The sequence below is a fragment of the Ptychodera flava genome, chromosome 8, assembly GCF_041260155.1.
Source record: "Ptychodera flava strain L36383 chromosome 8, AS_Pfla_20210202, whole genome shotgun sequence".
Taxonomy (NCBI): Eukaryota; Metazoa; Hemichordata; class Enteropneusta; family Ptychoderidae; genus Ptychodera; species Ptychodera flava.
The window spans coordinates 21,057,630-21,078,937 of record NC_091935.1 but is presented as its reverse complement, the minus strand read 5'-3'; the positions used below and the strand labels follow the sequence as shown (position 1 = coordinate 21,078,937).

At 38.2% G+C, this 21,308-nt stretch overlaps 1 protein-coding gene across 1 annotated transcript; it reads right to left on the bottom strand.

Annotated features, from left to right (window-relative positions):
• Positions 1 to 691: 691 nt before the first annotated feature.
• LOC139138769 (5-hydroxytryptamine receptor 1A-like) lies at positions 692 to 5,963 on the bottom strand. The gene has a single exon (XM_070707291.1). It carries the CDS (start codon positions 5,751 to 5,753, stop codon positions 4,494 to 4,496), a length of 1,260 nt encoding a protein of 419 aa, XP_070563392.1. The 5' UTR covers positions 5,754 to 5,963; the 3' UTR covers positions 692 to 4,493.
• Positions 5,964 to 21,308: the final 15,345 nt, after the last annotated feature.

Below are 21,308 nucleotides of genomic sequence, written 5' to 3'. Positions count from 1 at the left end.
TAAAAAGTGTCAGAAAAGGCGCGTTTCGTTATTATGTAACAGACAGGTCATTACTCGGGGTCATGACTTGTAGCGATTCCATGAGCTGCAATTAGAATATCGTATTTGTTCTGGTTTAAATCTGATTTTTTAATGTTCTTGGTTACAGCACTTGTGTGATTTTGATGTACGCAAAACGAATGGGTATCTTACCCCCTTCCCCTTAACTGAGGAATTACGTTTCTAGCGCGTCAGTTTTATATGCTGTGATGACCCCTTTTTTGTCACGTGACAGTGCGACCTTCAGTTGACATCCACCGGTGTTTTACCTGTGAACCGCAATTTGTGCATTCACGATAAAATTATATTTGCGTTCATCTTTCAGTCACGTCAGAACGCGGTTCTCAGTGCACAAATTACTTCTAAAGACTTATAAAATCAATGTGCATTCCTATTGCCCTAAAGGCTGAGTGCTCGACTGAGAAAGACTGCATACGCTGGCATTCATTGAGCTAAAAAAAACCAAATTCATAAGCTTACTCGCAGGTAAACGCCATAAATTGTAAGGACCTGTGATAGCCTAGGAAAAGGTCGAACTGCGTGGATTTTACGATGCCGATGATGTTCCTATGACAAAATCTCACCGGGATAGAGACGGGGAAATTTGTGAACAAAAAAACAAACAAACAAACAAAAACAAAACTTTGTGACTCAAACTTTGATTTTCGTACATTATTCTTCTGAAAGAATCAGGAAAACTGGATAAATATTTACATCTTTTTTTGCAGACAAGTGCTGACGGAAAACTAGTATCGAATTTATCATAAAACTGTACATTTACGGAAAGTTGTAAATACATTCTAGCTGAAAATTAAATTCTTAAAACGGAAACTCGATCTAATATTTACAACCTGAAGGCAGAAAACGTCTTAATTATTAGCCTGTGTATGTTCTCCATCAAATATTTGCCAGGATGCAAGATGACGTTCCCTTGACCTTTGACCCTTCACTGAAGCGGTCCTGCACAGGCCTGACAGGAGTAGATCTGATAGATGTGACTAAGCACCACAATGCTTTCATATCCAGACATATCTCTACGTGTTCCGCTTAATCCCCTAGGCTTTCAAAATCTTACACGGGAATCTTGAGTAATTCGGTCATCCTCATTGACTGAGGATGTCAAACCCATGCCCTGTGAAATGCTACGGCGACTCAGCCGATCGAGCACATTTCATTTTGATGTACCAAAATGGTTTAATTTCATACTCTTATTTGCTGTCTTTCGAGAGAGCTGATAGCCGTCACGACATTCATATGCAAATAGTCCATATTTAGTGTTTACCCGATACACCAGGCCTCGCAATTTCCTCCGGGGCTTGGCAGAATCTAATCAATCTCAAGGACTCATTGAAGATAGAATATTCTCTAAATTTTATTCATAAGTGTAATTCCAAAAGCAACCCCCGAGCAATGATCATGACGAAATAGGCGGCAGTAGTGTCAGGCATGCCTGCGCCATTGTCACAAATAAAGCCATCTATGTGATTTTCCCGATCAATTACGCTGTAAGGTACGCTCACGATTTGAACCTGACAATGTTGGTAAAATTCTAGTCATGCCAGGATCTGAAATAGGCTTCAGCAGACAAAAAAATTCTAGTATAGTAGTTTGTTGTATTTCAGGGCCGACAACCTCACTGCAAGGAATTACATTAAAAAAAACCATTTACAATTCGTAGATATGTTATGGTATAGAGTATACAATTAACATAAGCTGATCAATAAATTATTCACATTTTAGTGATTGTTTCAACGCAAATGAGAAACCCAACACACATGCATGTAATTTACGCAAACTGCTTCATTTAGAGACTTTAAAAACGATTACATTTACAGAAATTCTGATTGGTATTTTTTCGGTACATTTGAAAATAAGCAGAATGTAGGTTTTTGTTGACGAGGCATTCTGAAAAAAGTGACATTAATCATCGACATTGTTCTAATCAGTTTGCATACTTCACCACCATCATATCTTTCATTATATAGAATTCCTGTCCGCCTACCTTTTTCAATAAGCAAAGGAAACCATTCACACCTAAGGCAGTCTAATTTGAAGAAATTTGAAATGAAAATGAAAATTAAAGTGTTTTTCCCTCGGCGGTAAGAAGTATTCAGCTTTCAATAGGCGGCGTTGGCCAACGAACTCTCATGTTTCAGCTTTCAAGTTATGTTGTAATGAAAGTGCGCCGTTTTCACAGCTTTTCTGGTCTCGTTACGGTGTAACGCGCCTCGACATTGAAAGACTTATGAACGTTTTCCTAACCTCTCCGCAATGAAATTGTACGCAAGTCCCTTTCCAAGTCAAGAATAAAAATCAGTGACGACCATGAAAACTTTGGCATGTGAGGCGCAAATTACCAGACTCTTAAATTCAAAATGACCGCCATCCCGTGTTAACTCTAAGCGAAAAACAATAAAACTTCAATTTTCACAAAAATAAGCCAGTGAAAACTTTATTTACTCTGTACACTTTAAAATGATCCCTCACAAGTGGTAGACAAAAGTATTGTAATTTAATTTCAACACACTTTAGGAAAGAGAAAACAAACAAGCTAGCACTTGTTGTCTATGGTAGATATTATCAAAACTTACAAATGTAATAATTAAAGGCTCATAAGTGTAAGCTTTTGCTTTTAAATTGTTTTTATGAATTCACTCTCAAACTAAAATGAGTTCTTAACTTGCAAATACATCCTGTAAAGAGTGTTTATTCCAGTGTTATTAATCACAAATAGAAACTGCATGTGCTGGTTTCAATATTATAATAAACTGGTGCCCCGTTATACACATGTATGGTCGCCTCACTGCAAGCTTCAGCTCCCAAAACAGTTAGTCGGGAACATAGGGCATACATTGTGCGCCCTGTAATCATTACAGATATAACAGGTAATGTTGCAATCCATTTGAACATATGGCACTGAATATTGAATTCTCTGCTTTCTTTGTCATATTTCCGGGCTTTGAAAATGGAGAGAAATTTAATATGAAGCATGAATACGTTGCACCTACTTGCAAATTCTGTCACGAATGAACGTTGTTGTTAATCAGTGAACGTTATATCATCGAGTAGAATTGTCCGAAATTGTGATATCGATTAATCATAAAGATGGAGCTCGTATCTGATTCTTCAAAGCGTTTTAGTTCATATTCATCCGCACTCTATGTCAAAGTGAGCCTTCTGCGTGTTTTCGACACGAGAGGAAACTAAAATTAGTCATCAAAACCAGGGGGGTTCAAAACAAACGAGTAAACAAATTTAGAGAAGTTAAAAAAGACAAAGCTCAGAAATTATCAAATATTAACACATATAATATTCATCCATTTATCTAATCCTAGCCCTTTATTTTGGTCATATTTTTATCAATCGGGGACCATTAACCATAGTTTAAACCTTTCTATCAAGTTTAAATTTGTGTACATACCAACGGATGAAAGGCGTATAAATAAAATTTACATTTTGCAAAGATATTTAACATTACAGAGTATTTTGTCAACACGGACGTTCTCGACAACTATTCCAGATTTTGCATCCTTTCAATCCCACGTGTTTATCTGTATTATGATTTTTTTGTGCTTTTCTTTCGGCCACACTTTATATGAGTAACGATGGAGAAAACTGCTGTGTCAATGCATACGGTACCCCCTTACCGACGTACACAGCGGTAGGACAGGCTAATTTGTCAGGGACAAAAGTCGTCACATTTGTGCTGTTATATTCATGTAAAAAAAACATTTTCTTCCTAAATCGACAATGAATTCGAACTGAATTTGGGCATGCAGCTTTGTAAAAATACGAAGTTTTCGTTCTTGCTGTCAAGCTTAGATGTACTGCTTCTTCACCGATGTTTGAAGGTCACTTCTGGTGGATACAAGCAGTTGCATCCAAGTTTATTTCTCCCCTTTCTATATATTCTTCAGAACTCTTACTAGTGGCTTTTTTGAGATGCCAGGACGTAAAAGCGATTTCTTGACACAATTCGACGGAGTGTATGTTCAAATGTAGAGATTTTGCTCTGTTTTATGTACTCTTCTTTTAGTTTATCCTTATGTATGTATGTATGTATGTATGTATGTATGTATGTATGTATGTATGTATGTATGTATGTATGTATGTATGTATGTATGTATGTATGTATGTATGTATGTATGTATGTATGTACGTACGTACGTACTCACGTACGTATGTATGTATGTATGTATGTACGTACGTATGTATGTGCGTACGTACGTACGTACGTACGTACGTATGAATGTAAGACACTCGTGGTAGTTTTAAAAGTCGAGATAAACCTGTACATGTATATGGTTATATGGTTATTTGCTTTGTGTATGAATGTATACGTTTATCACGTTGTAGGTGATACTGTACGGATGTGTTGCTGCGTATAGAAATCGACTTCTTGTGTGAGTGTCCCTTCTCGCTTTCAGCGTATAGACACTGGAATCCTCAATAATCTAGCGGTGGCATTTACCACAGTGTCTGATAAACAGTAATCTCTTAAAAGCTCTCCGAAAGTCCTTGTTGAAATACGTATAAATGAACGGATTTAACATTGAGTTGGCGTATCCCAGCCAAGTTACAAAGCTGAATAGCTCCATTGGAACAGTGCACCCATCACAGTAAGGCACAATGACGTTGAACAGGAAAAAAGGCGACCAGCAGAAGATGAAGGCCCCCATGACGACACCAAGAGTCCTGGCTGCTTTTCTTTCCTTTGCAAGTGAAAACTTTTCAGCTCTGAAACCTTGATTTCGATTGCTTCCTGATGGCTGCCGGACGCCGTGGCCCCAAACGTTTCTTGGTGGGACGGTCAACATATTTGACTGGTGAGCGTTGGAAGAACCATATGTTGTACCGGTTTCGTGGAAACTTTTTCGTCTCATCGCTTCTGCCCTCCCGTCAGCTGTTTCTCTCCATGCATAGACGTTGGAGACGTTGCTCACCGAAGAAGACTGACCCCCTCGCAGTTCGGTCGGGCGAACGACAGAGACGTCCGTCGCAACTCCGCTTTGGCGGAAGTCCGCATCACTCATGGTTACGACAGTCCCCCCACCAACGTCTCTGATTTTCTGGAGTCTGCTACGAGCCGCCACGAAGATCTTGTAGTAGACGAAGAGCATGACAACGAGGGGGAGGTAGAATGAAAACACAGATGAGAAAATGCGATAGCCTTCGTTCAGCAAGCCGCAGAAGTGGAGGTCGCTTGACGTAGTCTTCCATCCCATTGGGCGGACGATACTTATCAGAATGCACGTCACCCAGCAACAGGAAATCATCATCAACGCCCGAGAAGGAGTTCTTCTCAACGAGTACTTGATCGGCGACGTGATGCTGAAGTAGCGATCCACGCTGATCAAGCAGAGGTTGAAGATGGAAGCCGTGCAACACAGGACGTCGAAAAAGAGGAAGACGTCACAGAACTTGCCACCGATCAGCCACATCCCGGATTTAATCTCAGTGAGCATGGCGACAGGCATGACCACCACAGCAAGAATCAGGTCGGTCAGCGCCAGGCTGGCAATCCAGTAGTTACTCGGCAACCGCAGATTTTTCTCCGTGACCACCGCAAGGATGACCAGCAGTTGCCCGGTAATGGTGACCAAAATGAACAGAGACAGTATGACCCCGACAATAACAGACTTAGGTCCCAAGCTGTGGGTGTGGTGTGCATCAATATCTCTCGCATCCTCGGTGAAATTTTCCGATATCTCCATCTCATAAGTGTTCCGTTCTTTTGATAACCATCGAACCGTCGTTATCCGACAGAGACAGCCACACTAGTACGGCTATGACCATCAGGAATCCACAGTCACGTGGCCACTAAGACGTTGGTAACGGCTGAACCGACTCAATTTACGACGCCCCCTGGCGCATTCAATACTTTTTTCGTCGAAGCTCCCCCGGAAACGTTTTCGGTCTTTCTTTCACCCCTGTAAAAATGAACAACCAAATAAATTTTAAAACAGGCATGCAAGTTAAGCGCTCCCTGATAAAGGCTTATTTACTTCTGTCAACGGACAGAGTCATCACTAAAATATGCAGCATTTACTTGCATTATAATTCCTCATGTAATATCACGTTTGGTTTTGGCTCCGTGGATCCAGCTGCAGAGCCTAGTTCCGTGCTCTTGAAATTGAAACTTTACTGGATAGAAATATTTTGGACACCGACGAAAATGAATTCCAACTGTGATGGAAAGGTGATGATGCAACCGTTTTTATGATGATATGTGTAGTGGATTCTGCTGTAATAAGACGAAATGAAGACCTACAAAAGTCATACTAATAAATTGTCAACCGATTACTGAAACCCCAAGAAACGACAATTTCTGGTAAGATGAAGCGCATCATGTGCCGAGAAGACTTCCATCTCCGGTATTAAATTCGTCTAAATTCAAAACAGGAGAACGAAGATAATAAACGGCAGTTTTGAGTGCCAGAGGGATGTATCGATACTAGATTATTGTATGGCCGAGACTATGAGCTGCCCTTGTTAAAAAGTCAGTGAGTTGTGAGTTTTATGCATTTTAAGGTCTCCAACCAATAAACACAGAGAGTGCACTCATAGCAAGTAATGAGGTACTCAACAACGCGGAGTGTGAAGATTGTCTTTAAGGTCGAATGCGCCTCGAAAGTGAAAGACTTAAACATTTGCTCAAACTTTCCTTAATGCAACTTTCAACTATTCTCTTACTAATAAAAATCGGTGTCACCTTACAAATTTTGGTACTAGAGAAACAAATAACCGAAGATTTACCGATATTTAAAATTCAAAATGGCCGCCATCACTGTGTTAACTCTATGGAGAAAAAATAAAATTTTCGATTTTCGAAAAACTAAGCCGGTAAAAAGTTTTCTCAAACCAAGAGCTTTAAAATGAACCCCCAAAAGTGGTATATCAGAAAAGGATTGTAAAAATTTGAGTGTCCGAATATCCGCCACGGTCCTCTAGGCGCGTTCTGTAGTACCTTAAAGAATATTCCTTCTTACTGTATCTCTCAACTTTACAGCTTGATCCCAGGGAATTCATGATGGAAAGAAAGGGCAGCAGCACACGTGTGAAAATTCAATTTTTGAACGGCCCCATTGCAACAAATATCTTATACGATTGTCCATAAAGACTTATTTAAAGGATATAGAGCTACACGTGCGTCAAATAGTGCAAGACGAAGCTAGTTAGTGGCTAATAGGCCTAGATATGTGTAATGGGTAAATCGCTGGTCGAGTTGTACAAATTTGATTTCATTCAAAATGATAATGATACGCCTAACAAGCGGGGTCGAGAGAACCAGGTCATCAGGACGAGAGGAACGTTGCTGTAAACAATCTCAAATAAATCTCGGCCAAATAACAAAAAATGACGTTGCATTTAACTACAGAGAGAAAATAGGAAGCATATCTCACGTTGCCTCTTGGGTGTCACTGTATCACGTTGCTGGTATAATTAACAGCGAAAATCTTTTCTAGATCCCATGGACATATGTTGATAGAAAGAACCCGTAGAACCTATGGAGAACCATAAAACCAGCTGCGTCAACGTTGAGGCATTGGAGTAAGTATAACCAAATTAAAGCGAAATTGATACAGCATCTGCCACATCAAACGGTAAAAGGCGTCAAAATCTTGCCAGAGTAACAATTTAATCTATAATTAACCAATAAAGTCACCCATGCTCTTTGTCGACGGCTCATTAGGGTTTTGGTAGACCTACATGTAAAAGCTGCAAGGCGAACTGAAAAAAAAGGCGTCAATGCATTTACACGCAATCGATAATATCCTCTTTTCATCACTGAACTGGCATTAAGACTGAGACCGCTGAAATTGATGTATTGCATTATTAGCTTTGAAACACCTGCCGCCATGTTTAATATAATCTATAACGCGTCGCCGGTGGATGTGCCAGACAAAAGGTATTTTGATGATTAGCTGCTTTTGATACCTTTATATTGAAAGTTTTTTATACGCGTTCGCTCAAGGAAATTTCGCCGTGTTCCCCTTGGTGGTATGACTGAAGTGTAAATAAGACTCCAAGGTTTGAAGTCTTGCTTCAAAAACACGTATCATCTCGAATATACTGACATTTAAAAATCAAACTTCTCTGCGAGCTGTATGGAAAATATATTTTCCATTTTCACACAAACAAGTTGATATTCTCATCAGGTTTCAAAATGGAATCTAAAAGCGCTACACAAGGAATCCGGAAAACAATGTTAGATTTTAGAGTCTGAAAATCTATCCCCGAGGCGAATTCTATCTCTACTCGTCAAAAAGACAGGTCTAAGTTAACCAAACCAACTTTCATTGTTGGACACATATTTCACATTTAACCCGGTGCACCTCTAAGACATAATAACTCTGCGAACTCATTACCAGGAACATATTAATTGTACATACAATTACTGACAAATAAGTTTCACAAAGACATATTAATGAATCGTCTGTTATCAATGCATGCAATAAACTAATAAATCAATCCAGGTTTAATTACAAATTGACAAAACTTTCATTACATTTAAATTAAATGTAATGAACCATTTGTATTTTTCGATTTCAGTATGTACACAATGCTTCTCCTGTTATATAATATCAATACGTGCATGAAGGACGGTCTTTATGAGCGAAAGCCTTGTTGATGGCTTGCCACTCTTACGTCGGTATAGATTTTTTTATGTGAGAACGTTTTTGCTCCAGATTAGATCTGAAGAGAAGGAGAAAATTTAACCAGACGTCAAATCAGACTAAAAATAATTTCCAACCATAGACTGTAAAACATGATAAAGTGGAAAAGTGACTATCATATATCGCTGTTTAATATCAGCATATCAGTGACAATGTGAATTCGTCAGAAACGACTGCAAAATCCAATAAAAAACAAACCAAGAATAAAACCAAACATCAAAAACGCATAATAAGTTCAGAACAAGTATTGCCAGTGAAAACACACGGTGTCTTTTGTCACAAAGCAATTTTTGAGCGCGGATACATACAATTTGGATCTTCTACCTCCACGATGGGAAAACCTCGACAATCACAAGGGAATATATCCGCCGGGTTGTCTGTAACCTAAAAGCCTGTCCCCTTTTCATTGAATAATGTATATTTTGATTTTGACCAAATTAACCCAATTCGCTGTATCGAACCGAGCATCTGAACTGGATCGGGTTTCAGTGGGACACAGTAACAGTTTAATGCAGTCATATTACTCCTCAGTAGCCGGGAGAAATTTGCGATATATCGGCTTACTCACACAAAAAGGATTACTTCATAAGCTAATTTCTTGTCGGATAAATCATATTTTCCCTCGATAGCTGTCGGACGCTGACCCTCTGATCAGCGAAGCCATTAATGCCCCTATCCTATGCGCAGCTTCTACCTTTTAGATAAACATCACGATAACCAACATATTCCACAAAACATTCAACAGAGTACTATTTATGCATTTGCACCAACAGCACATGTGTCTAGACTTCATCTCTGTATGCTTAAACATTAAAGCAGAATAACGATATGTAAGAAAATTATTGTCATCGTTAAATAACCAAGCCTTAATAGCCATTTCTACTTATTCGGTTTATTAAAGTGTGAACGTCAAAAGCTATGGCATATGCATTCTCATTGGTTTCCTCTATGGTTGACTTTGAAGGTTATGTCTCACTTTTTGATCCAAGCTTCTGTAAGACATTTCAATCGAATGAAAAAGCAGATTTTCACTCATGAATTAAGGTAAAATGTTTCTTTCGGATTAAAACATAGCGTGCTATTGAGGACAGTTTGATAAGACTCTTTGATAGAGATGAGCCTTCTCAAAACATGCCCATAAGGATCTTCCCCGATTTCTAAATTCACACACGTCCTGCACTCTATTACTTCTGCCATGCTTTTTCTTCCAATAGTTGTAGAGCTAAATGACAGTCTGTAAAATGAATATTTTAATATCCTTCCATTGGATACATAAGACGAGGCTAAAGAACAAGAAAGTTGTAATATATAATATTGACATTGCGGGAAGACAATTATAAGTAGCCTCATTTTGTTCGCTGTCGTAAAACAAGAAACGTTCATTTGAGAAGACTTGATAACGCCCGCTCTGCTTTGCAAAGCGAGTCGTGTCGCACAGGCCTTCGCCACAGACTGAATGTAAGTATGGGTCACGAATATATCGAAAAGCATTTAGACCGGAGCACACGTTCTTCCGTCATGACTGACCTACTTCAGTTTTAGTTATGAAGCTCATGGCATTATCTTAATGCAAGTCCCACAATTGTTTTGTTTTTTAGCAAGATACCCAATTACCCAGCAATAAGTCACAGCGGATTTTACTCTGAAAAAATATTATGCTACATTCTCGTTAGTCAACAGAAAAATTAATTGCAATTCTGCAACACGCACGAAACCCATTACCCTGGGGATGTTGGTTCAAGCAAAGTTTTGCATCCAATATTCTCCAAAGTGTTTTTGTTTCTTCTTAAAAGCTGTTCAGATGTGTTTTGTAAGGCTTCAAACTCGAAAAAAATAACAACGCTTATTTTGTATGGATAAGCAATGTCTAGCGAAAGCGATATGATCTTCTCGGTGAAGACAATCAGTGTGTTTTTCCGGAAGCGAATTTGAGCTATTCCCTGGTAAGCCTCCCTGACGCCACGCAAAATGATTCTTTACTGTTCAATTTACGCTCCTTACGAACGAAATATCATTGTACAAAAGTGAACAATACAAGCCTTCAGGAAGATATGCTAAAGGTAACTTGGCCTCCGTCATATATTGAAACCGAAATCGTCGCGCAGAATTTCCTGAAGTGAAATATACAAAATACTCCACATACTATGGCGAACAAATGTGAGGGCTGATGAGGTTTAATCAGGCGTACAAGGAAATGCTATAGTAATTCCAAATCTACGATTTGTTTTCACTGTCATTCTACTGAACCAATGTAAAATACGCCCGCTGTTTCCCTTCAAGCGTCAAATGCTTTTACCTTTTTTCATAAAACAGCGTTTCTTGTTCTACTCCCAAACTGAAGTTGAAATGCTAGTATTCAACTATAGTCAACACACCGGCATGTGTTTTACTTTTATTTTTTAAAACTGGATTTTAGTCCCGACCCGAATTCGTTCGTCGACATTTTTTCATTAATTTGCACATTGCACGCTATCGAGGGGTTGGAAAGGTTAATATCTTGCATTTGGCTAAAATATAAGGAAACGCACATAAGGCAACAGAATTACAAAGAGTCATGGATATTGTCCCTCAATCTACTATAGCTTATTGGTATTACTTAGATAGTCGAGGAAATATGCAAGAGTTTTTACACGAAAATCATGTCCATTAAACCAAGTAACTGAATCAAACATTTTTTGCCTTACAGCTATCACTCACTTTCCATACATATCAACACGATCTGTTATTGCCTCCACAGATGTATACTCAGATATTTTTACACAGGAAAACATGTATACTTATTTAATAGTATTGTGAATTTACTAGTAATAATGTTATCCTGCTCTTACTTGCATCAGCATGACCAGTTTGCTGCCTTTATTGTATTATGTTTTCGATATCATTGTATATCCAATTATCATCAGAGGGAAACCACTGACGCCATAGTAGCGTTTATGAAGTAGCGTTAAAGGCAATTTTCATGAACTGTTTCACGACCTCTCCGTGCGCTGGCTCTTTGTTGTTTAGGTCAGATCTGACGCAGTCCATTTCGGAGAAATAACTCGTCGTCAATCATGCCGCGATCCCTCCGGGCAAATCTCAATTAACGTGCGAACCACTTCATTCGACGCTCCGTCAAAGGCAGTTGGGGTTCCGTTTATTCAACGCATCCAATGAACTTTTGGGAATAGCATAGGGGGATAGCACGGCACCGCATAAAGTCTCTAATTTGATTTTTACCCATAAAGTGTTCTAATAACCTAAGTGCGTAGTTTGGTATCACCATATAATACTTTACGGTTGTCAGATCGCATTGCCAAACAACTTAAGAACATGCTCAGCAAATGGTCGTATGTAAAAAAAATACGCATTGCAAGGTAACCATAGACAGAAAAGCATTACTTTTGCGAGGAATTAGCACAAATACATCATCAACCCCAAAGATCAAAGCAAATTTACAAAATGCAAAGAGAACATCAATGAAATATTCTTGTTGCGTTTCAAAAACGTTTCCATTCATCATTCCGAGCATCCAAGTGGTTTTGCAAAGCCCAAACCTACCTGTATCAGATCATCTCAACACGTCATATGGAGGAAACACTCGTTAAGTGGTACTTGTGATGTCTTCACAGGGCTGATGATGGTATCTAGTGCACGGCTGTGATGTTTTGCTCTCCAATAAATAGCATACGCAACGTCAGATGCGCATGCTCACTGAAAATGAGAACGAGCAACATTTTCGAGTTTACTACAGGGAACGGTATAACGGTATCGTTTTCAGAGACAGTCTGTAACCAAGATTAAATGACCTAGTAAGAACTTAAGATGACTAATTCTACCGGATTTTAGCGATGGCTGCGTACCACGTCACGTGGTACTGTTCTCCGCAATCTCTCATAGCCATACGGGTTTCTAACGAGCAGGAGACGTAATGCAAGAGTCAAAAATGCTAATTAGATTCAGGGTAATAAAATATGTTTTACTTCTGTATCCACAAGTGTACATTTTCGAATTGTTCTAATGTGCGAGACGTATCCCGTTCATAAATAGCGATGTTAAAACTGTAGGTATACCTTCATTTCGCGCATTCTCTCTTAAATCCTCGACTAACATGTTGCACGTTTGTACGCGCTTATCAAACTGCTAAACAACCATACTACCCATGGCAACTTGTGATGTGGTTCTAGACAGTTTCACGTTCGTCACATTGCTTCGTAGAAGGTTACGTAACTGTATGCTAATCGGCCTTTACTGAGTGTAGATCAGGTCTAACTTTTGTACCTAGCCTTGCAGAGTCGATATGTTGAAATCGTGCAATCCTTTGAAGTGTGATACTTGCGGCCTAAAAATTGTGCGCATATGGTTACTGAGAATATCTAATTCTGTGTCGACCCTGCCTTACGGGTAGAAGATGATTTGTCTGTGTTGTCTGTATGGGTCAAAGTTCATTGGCTAATTACTTGTCGTATCGCCAAGAGGTCTATCGTTGGAGCGCCTTTATGTTCGGGTATCACTGATGATCTTCTACTTAGTCTAAAAATAAATATGTGGATATGTTTGATCGTATGACAATATTATATTTCTCTTTTACAGCATGTACCTTCGACATTTTGAGAGGAGAAGTAAGGGGTCCATAAACAATGCTTTGTCAACTAATGCTACAGATACAAAATGTATGGCAGCTGCGAAACATTCAAATTAACAAGACTGATATTGTAATTTTTCCTCTTTTGCTCAAAGACTGCTCAGTGTGCAAACAGACACTATCTTAACACGGAATTGTTACATAAATAAAGAGTGGATTTTGCAAGAAGACTGCTCCAATCTTACTCTCAATAATGATGTTCTTTTTATAAGTTTATGATGCGCTGATCGTTTCTACGAATGATCTACAGTGTTATATTGAGTATTGTATGGAGTGACGCTCGCAAGAAACCTCCAAAGACCGTATACCTCGAGAGGTGCAAAGATCTGTACTTATCGACGAGTAACCCATTCAGTGAGAGAGTATACATTTAGCCAGCATTTAAACAAATTTCGACAATACACGCACTCAAGACTTGGGACTTACACCTTTAAGGCGATTTACTATGAATTCGTGTTAATTGCGGTGTAGCCTTCTGCTTATAGGTCAGCCACCATGTCTCCGGTATTAAAATGGCAGGCATCAACATATTTAAATAGCTACATAAACAGGGAGTATGTTAGACGTCTTGCTGTAACATAGCCTTGTATTACCGATAGATCGCCATGGGCCATTATTTGCCAACTCGAACGATAAGAACTCTTTCTTTCCGAGGCTGATGGTTCCCGATGTTTTCTAACCTTTTCTCTATGAGTGATTTATGTAATATAATAAGTTTGAATGTTCTCAAGAAACACTTCAATAGTAACAGGTAATCTTCTCCTGACCAGACAGACGGGAATCAAAGTCTATTTGGACTGTTTATGTCAAGGGCTTAGTCTATCAAATTCAGGGTAATGAGTTTTAGTGTATCATAAACAAGGTAAGTAATCTTTTCTTATCAAAACACTACAAGTAATTGTAATGCTGGTAAATCTATGCTTTTATTAAACATTCTGAGTTGGTCTAAAATGTCGCCACCGAAGCAAATATTATTTATACCCAAGTATACAGATTACAGAACTCGATGCAAAAAGCAGAGCGTTGTAAATAATAACGAAAATTACTTTAGTTACATAGTTATAATATTACTTATTTAAATAACACACGAGACTTCATATTTAAAGTAATAATATCTGACCTGTCTGAAGATTGCAAGATGCATGAAATTTCAGCAACATGTATTACTACTGGATACTCGAAATTATTATATATATATATATATATATATATATATATATATATATATATATATATATATATGAAATATAGTGGTGAATGAATGTGACCCATGCGGGATATATATATATATATATATATATATATATATATATATATATATATATATATTATATATTATATATATATATATATATAATTTTACATTGCCTACAAATAGAATGCAATTTAGAGAGTAGAGCTAAGAATTCTTTCAGTTCTGTCTGAAGATTGCATGAAGCATGAAACTCCAGTAACAGATATTATTTCTTTGTCCTTGAAGTAATTCGTCTTATTATTTATAACGCTCTGCTTTCCGCATGACGCACAGTAGTTTCCCACTAGCACATCGGTATACTTCTCGATATATATATATATATATATATTATATATATATATATATATATATATATATATATATATATATATATATATATGTGTGTGTGTGTGTGTGTGTGTGTGTGTGTGTGTGTGTGTGTGTGTGTGTGTGTGTGTGTGTGTGTGTGAAGCAAACAGAATTCCTCTCAAAATGCAGACACAGCAGCAAATTCCTCCTCAGTAATAATTGACCTGACATTGGCCGCAACCGCTCAGTTACATATGCATACCCACCTGCAACAATAAAAACATCCCTATTCCCGCCAAATCCTCACTCCTGATGATTGTTTAGCGCATGAAACAGCCTATAGAGTGACAACTACAAGTTCCTCGATTCTCTCTCTCTCTCTCTCTCTCTCTCTCTCTCTCTCTCTCTCTCTCTCTATATATATATCAGCAACGTAGAATATGAAAATTCAGAGCTGTTTACCATGTCGCTTGAATATTTTTCAGATCCTTTACAGTGTTATTGGCCATACATATCAGTTAGTACACTGCAAAATTTGTTGTACAGTAGACTGAGATTTTTTTTACGTTATGTCATTCAACGACCTTTCATTGTCGACGCATGTCTGGTGCGTGCGGACTCTGTGGCGAAACGAACCTTCCTGAGTTAGTTGGACTAAAAAAGGTATGAAATTCTTTAACTCATACAGTATGTTCTGTAATCTGTAGCTTTACATATACCATTTCTATGCGGGATGAGGAGATTTAAGGCAGATGTGCCTCGGGAGACACATTTTCAGGTTCTCTATGGCGTTTGCAATTGTCGCTGATCAACAAATTGTTTGGACCTGCTTTTATCTTATTCACAATAATATCCAACAGCTACACAGACAAGGCAAATAAACAGGATATATGTGAAAGGCACGATTCACAGTAACTACTAGGTAAATATTAGAATAAAATATTGGAAAAATATTTACATATCAAATTCTGGAATGCTAAATATTGGTAAATTTGAGGTTATTTGTTGCACTAACCAACAAGCTCATAATTTTGCCATATTTCTAGGCTGTAAAACCAAACACTTCTAAGTTCTTATTTGTAAAATATCAGCTAGGTTTAAAACTTCATTCTTGAGGTGAAAAAGCTAGTTCACAGTGCTTGTTTCACATAACAACAGCAAAATTCAAAAATACCAGGGCCTTTTAAGACTGACGGTATTCATATTAATCATAGAGTTTTTCCCGCAAGTCTCTATGATTAGACATTAATCAGCTTTCTTGTGCTCGGGTAAAATTGAGACACATGCAATTGCTTTCCATGACAATATACATCGTAAACACCTAGCTTTTAACATTTACCTCTCCGTGCCGCAAAGACACACTCTCCTCGTACTTTCTTGTCCTTGAAAATAGAAGCATTGTCTGCATAGCTAATGTCAATGCAAGTAGCGATGGTCATAGTTGTGTACATTTGTGCTCATTGTGCCTAAAGTTTACTGATATATTCCCAATTCATACCACACGTAGATTGTTGACTATTGCACACAACCTCGGCGAGTCCTTTCATGTAAGAAAGCAAATAATCCAAAACGTTAACACCCAGGGCCGCAGGCGTTACTTACCGTACAATTTTTTGTGGATGCGCTACCATAATGTAAAACGTACATTTTACTTTTATATTCTCCCTTGAACACCAAGAGAAAAATCTCTTCGCCTTAACTTCTTGCAATTAGGTGTTAGCAAATAGTGACGGCCAAGGTGACCTAGACATTTATTCAGCAAGGTTCAGGAATCTTTTCATTTGAACTTGGCATTCTGGTTATTTGCTAGTGTCAATTAGTGGTCTAACAGGTAGCAAGTATCTAGGTCTTCACGTCTGATTTTTTGTAGACGCCCATGTTGAACCAGTACAAAATTGCTGCCCATTCTGATGCATGCCTTTCTGAATTATGAAAAGACGAACTTCGGGGCGTTTATTGTACTTGTATCATCATCATCATCATCATCATCATCATTATCGTCGTCGCCGTAACTGCCATCATCGCCGTCAAGTTCGTCATTATTATCGACAAAAAGGTCTGTCGCGCACCATCTCTTTAAGACAGCAACTATAGTCTTACTTTTGAATGTTTATCTATTTACGGCGATGAAGGTATTTGTGATCGAAAACGCACTTTCGACAACCGAGGGGGTAGGTAAGAGATTTCTTAAAAACAAAACACTTGAAAGAACTCCTTGAACTTTAAATAATCTATACGCTCTCGCCTTCTTGTCTTGACGGTCGAACTTATTGACTTTGATAGATTAATATCTTAGTCGTGCCTGGGGTTGGAAGCTAAAGCATGGCGGAATGTATAGAGAGTAGTATTTTCCATATATCATGATACTATTTCATATATATTGCTTTCTCAATGACAATGTTGCAACAATCGTTCCATAGTTCGCGTGCAGTTAGAAATGTACTGTAGCTAGAAGGCGTAACCAGACGTTTATTCGTGATTTTAAGAATATCTGTCTAATGTAACCGCGTTGTCCTTGTATATCTTACAGCACGCTGGCGAAAAACGCAAAAATAAATTTTGATCGAGACACGATATTTTTGCGCTTGATAACTTTCCTTTAAATGTCGGTGGACTCGAAGGTTTGTCCTACATTATAGAAATGGGTATAGTATGCCTGTAGAGTACACGTGGTGCCCGAAAGTCTCGCTTTTCTTTGATATAGTACGCGTAATTGTGATTGTCAATTTAATGTACTTTTCTCGGAACTAGCGGCTTGATTTGAAGCAGGTTCCGGTGAAATGCCAAAATACTTGACCTTTTTATCCGGGGGGAGTCGAAATTAGCTGTGTGGGGGAGCTAAAGGTGGAGATATCTGTGCCGTCATATTATTATAGAAAATGTAAGGACTATTGTATTTGGCGGTCTGATTTTCTCTAGAAGTTCGTCAGTTTCACTCAAAGACACTAACGTATTTGATTTGGTGTGACGGGCCGGAAATGTTTCCCGGTAATCATACATGTATATGACTAAGTGTAAGGTGTTTAAATCTGTTCTCCTTGACGAACGGAAAGGGTTACACTCAGACTACTTATACACGCTGAAAGAAATGCACGAACCTAAGGGCGCTAGCACTTGTTTAGCCTGTCCTCTCAAATCATCATCATTAAAAATTGGACACAAAAATTACTTTGTGACGGCGTCATAAATATTTTTGTGCATTTTTTCCAACTGTAACTAAGTGCAGAAAGGTTAAGCAAATTCAAAGTATCGCAAATATTTGAAAGGGTTACCTTTTAGCAGTCACCGTTTATATTCTAGGCTGCACCTCCTTGGAAATGATATCATGATATCACTTGAGTGGGTGTTTTAAACATTATCTGTTGTTGACAAATATGAGTGTGGCTTTACGTTCTGTAATCTGTATACTTGGGTATAAATAATATTTGCTTTACGTGTTGATGCTAATGAAAAAACAAAACAAGGCAGGCCTAAATATTAACCTGTGCGCGCCATAGTCAATTTTTGTTGCTTTTTTAAGATTTTACAGATTTTTGCTAAAATTTCGACAAAAATCTGTAGCAAATGAAATATGATGTCCATTTGGTCCAAAACTATCAAAACAATTACAGAAACATTCATGAAAATTGGTAAAATATTGCACTAAAGTTTTGGTGCGAACAATTACAGCACTCAAAGGGTTAAGTGTTCAAAAGAAAAAGAAGTGAAATGACGTAAAAGGGTACCGGAAGATTGTCTCCAATTTTAGTCTCGAGTTCTTATTTATTATTGCATTCAGTGCTTTTTAACGTATACTGGGTACATTGTCAAGGAAATCTCGGTAAAAAGCAAAAACGGTCAAATTGAAAAACTAATGGACAAATATATATTACCTCGGTGTTACAGCAACATGAAAGGCGGTATCGCATCGAACAGCTTACACGGTATCAGCTAGTTTCAGTTTACTCGTTCAAAATAAACAAGGAAGAAATGTAGACACGTGTAAAAAGTTACAAAAACAGGCCGAGAATCACAGAGGCCAGACGTCCTGAGGTTTACCCGTCTTGTTGCAACATCGATGTTTTGTTTCCCGGCAGCCAAGTCACCAAACCTTGCTTTATGGTCTTAAGTTTTTTTCTCAGCGGATTCCGCTTGTCAAGACCACCAAATTAAGGAATATCGTTACTGGCTCTCTGTCAGCCTTGAGCAATTTGAATAAACTAGCATATTCAAAATGGCCGCCAATAAATAACATTTTCTCTAAAAAATACAGAATATTTTGTAATTTCTCATTTATTCACCAACATGTTGCTAAATACAACTTAGAAGATATGTGTTACCATTTAATTGTTTGTATGAGACGCAAATTTGCATAATTTCAAGATGGCGCCCGCTGTAATAAATTAAAATCCAAGCCGTTTCGTATTTTGGCAGCTAGTAGATTTCTCATCAACTGTTACATAGCAGTTGCAAGTACATCGCACATTTCCAATCTTAAAGACGCCCAAAATTCGTTGACATCCACACATACAAGCTGCCAACACATTATCTATTGCCGTTTTCTCTATCCAATTACCTGTATGGTCAGTTTATTTTGACAGAGAAATTTAACGGACATGCAAAGTGATGTGGTAATAGTTATCTGGCTCTGCAAAGATTAGAGCTTCTGCTATGCTTTTTAGCTAACAAGTAATATGTCTTTCCTTCGACCAGTACCATAGTTGTGCTGTTTTTACCGATGACAAATTGAATTTGCAGCTTTCATATCTGATTATCAGCACATTTTAGATGTCTTATTAAGAAGAAAGCGCCAAGATGTACGTGCGCCTTTGACCTATGAGCTTAAATCTGCTGTAGTTACATTTAATCTACGACAATTAAAGTGTCTTTTTACATATGTAGAACAAAACGTTAGATTTGAAGTACAGTTAGAGTGTAAAAGGAACGCCAGAGTTATTAAATTTTCCTTAAACTTGAAGCAGTTAACAAGAATAGTCATGGTTGAAAAGTGCTACTTTGATTGGAAGTTTAAATGTGAACAATCAAAGAATAAAACATTAGTCAATATCAAAGCAAAGCGGATAGAGAACATCATTAAGTGTAGTATATTATATCATGATGACATTCATCTAGGATTCCCATTACAATATGATAATGACAAAAGTCTTGTTTTGAAAGCCCACAAGTCATGTGTTGAAAAGTATCTTCACCCAAAGGAGGTAAATAAGGCTGTGAAGCAGCAACAAGAGGATGGTGCTGAAGCAAGTACAGTTGCGGATGAGATTCCCACTAAAAGAGCAAGACGCTCAGAGTTTCCAAATTTCAGCTTCCTTCAATGCTGTATTTTCTGTGGAGGTGACTGTAGCATTAAGAAGGACCACAAAAACCCATCGAGATGGCGACCAGCATATATATGCAGGCAGGTTAAAAGGACAGGCTCAATGAAGTCACTTAAAGAAGAAATCTTAGATAAGTGTGACGAACGAGGTGATGATTGGGCTGCTCAGGTCAGAATTAGGGTAAGTGGTGCTTGTAGTGATTTGCATGCTGCGGATGCTCGCTATCATGTAGACTGTCGTACAAAATTTATGTCTTCGAGATCTATGAAAGCAGCTGCAAATGCAAAGCAAGTTGGTCTTGATGAAAGGGACGAAGCATTCCAAGTTGTTGCGAAAGTACTCTGTGAAGATCTAGCACAAATCTGGAACTCGGTTGATCTACATGCATTGTACACAGAAAACGGAGGAACTACTCTCTCTCGTCGTTTACTTGTAACTAAACTCTCAGAACACTTTGGTGAGGATCTTTTGGTTCTTTCCTCGCCTGGAATTGCAACAATTGTAGCCTTTCAAAGTGGTGCAGCAAAGGCAATGAGAATCATTCCGGATCCACAAGATGACGATACAGAATTTGCAATAAACAAAATAAAGAAGAATATTCTCCAAGAAGTCAAGGATATACCTCATGAGAAAGATTACTATGACACACACCTTGATTACAACAGTGCTATAAATCATGTAAGCAACACTCTCCTTGATCTCTTAGCCTCGTTTTCGCCAAAGTTAGATAACACGCTACCAGCTGTACTCATTGGTAATACTGTCACGTCATTACTAACTAATCATCCAACTCAACTGCAGATTAGCTTGGCAGTGCTTCTACAGGAATCTAAGGGAATAGTTAAGACAATGAATGATTTTGGTGTGACTTGTACATACGACGAGTTGTTACGCTTCAAGAAATCTGTCGCCATGGAAGCAGCCAAAAATACAGAGTTAACGGCAATTACCAAGGCTGATGATGGTCTTGTGCAGATTGTGATAGATAATTTTGATGCCGAGATTGCATCACAGAATGGCAAATTATCAACGCATTCATTAGCAATTCTAATGACTCAACCAGATGTAAATACAAGTCAACAGGTACATGAAATAATACCTCGCCT

Coding starts and splice junctions, on each gene's coding strand:
- LOC139138769 (XM_070707291.1), bottom strand. CDS start 5,753: ATGGAGATATCGGAAAATTTCACCGAGGATGCGAGAGATATTGATGCA.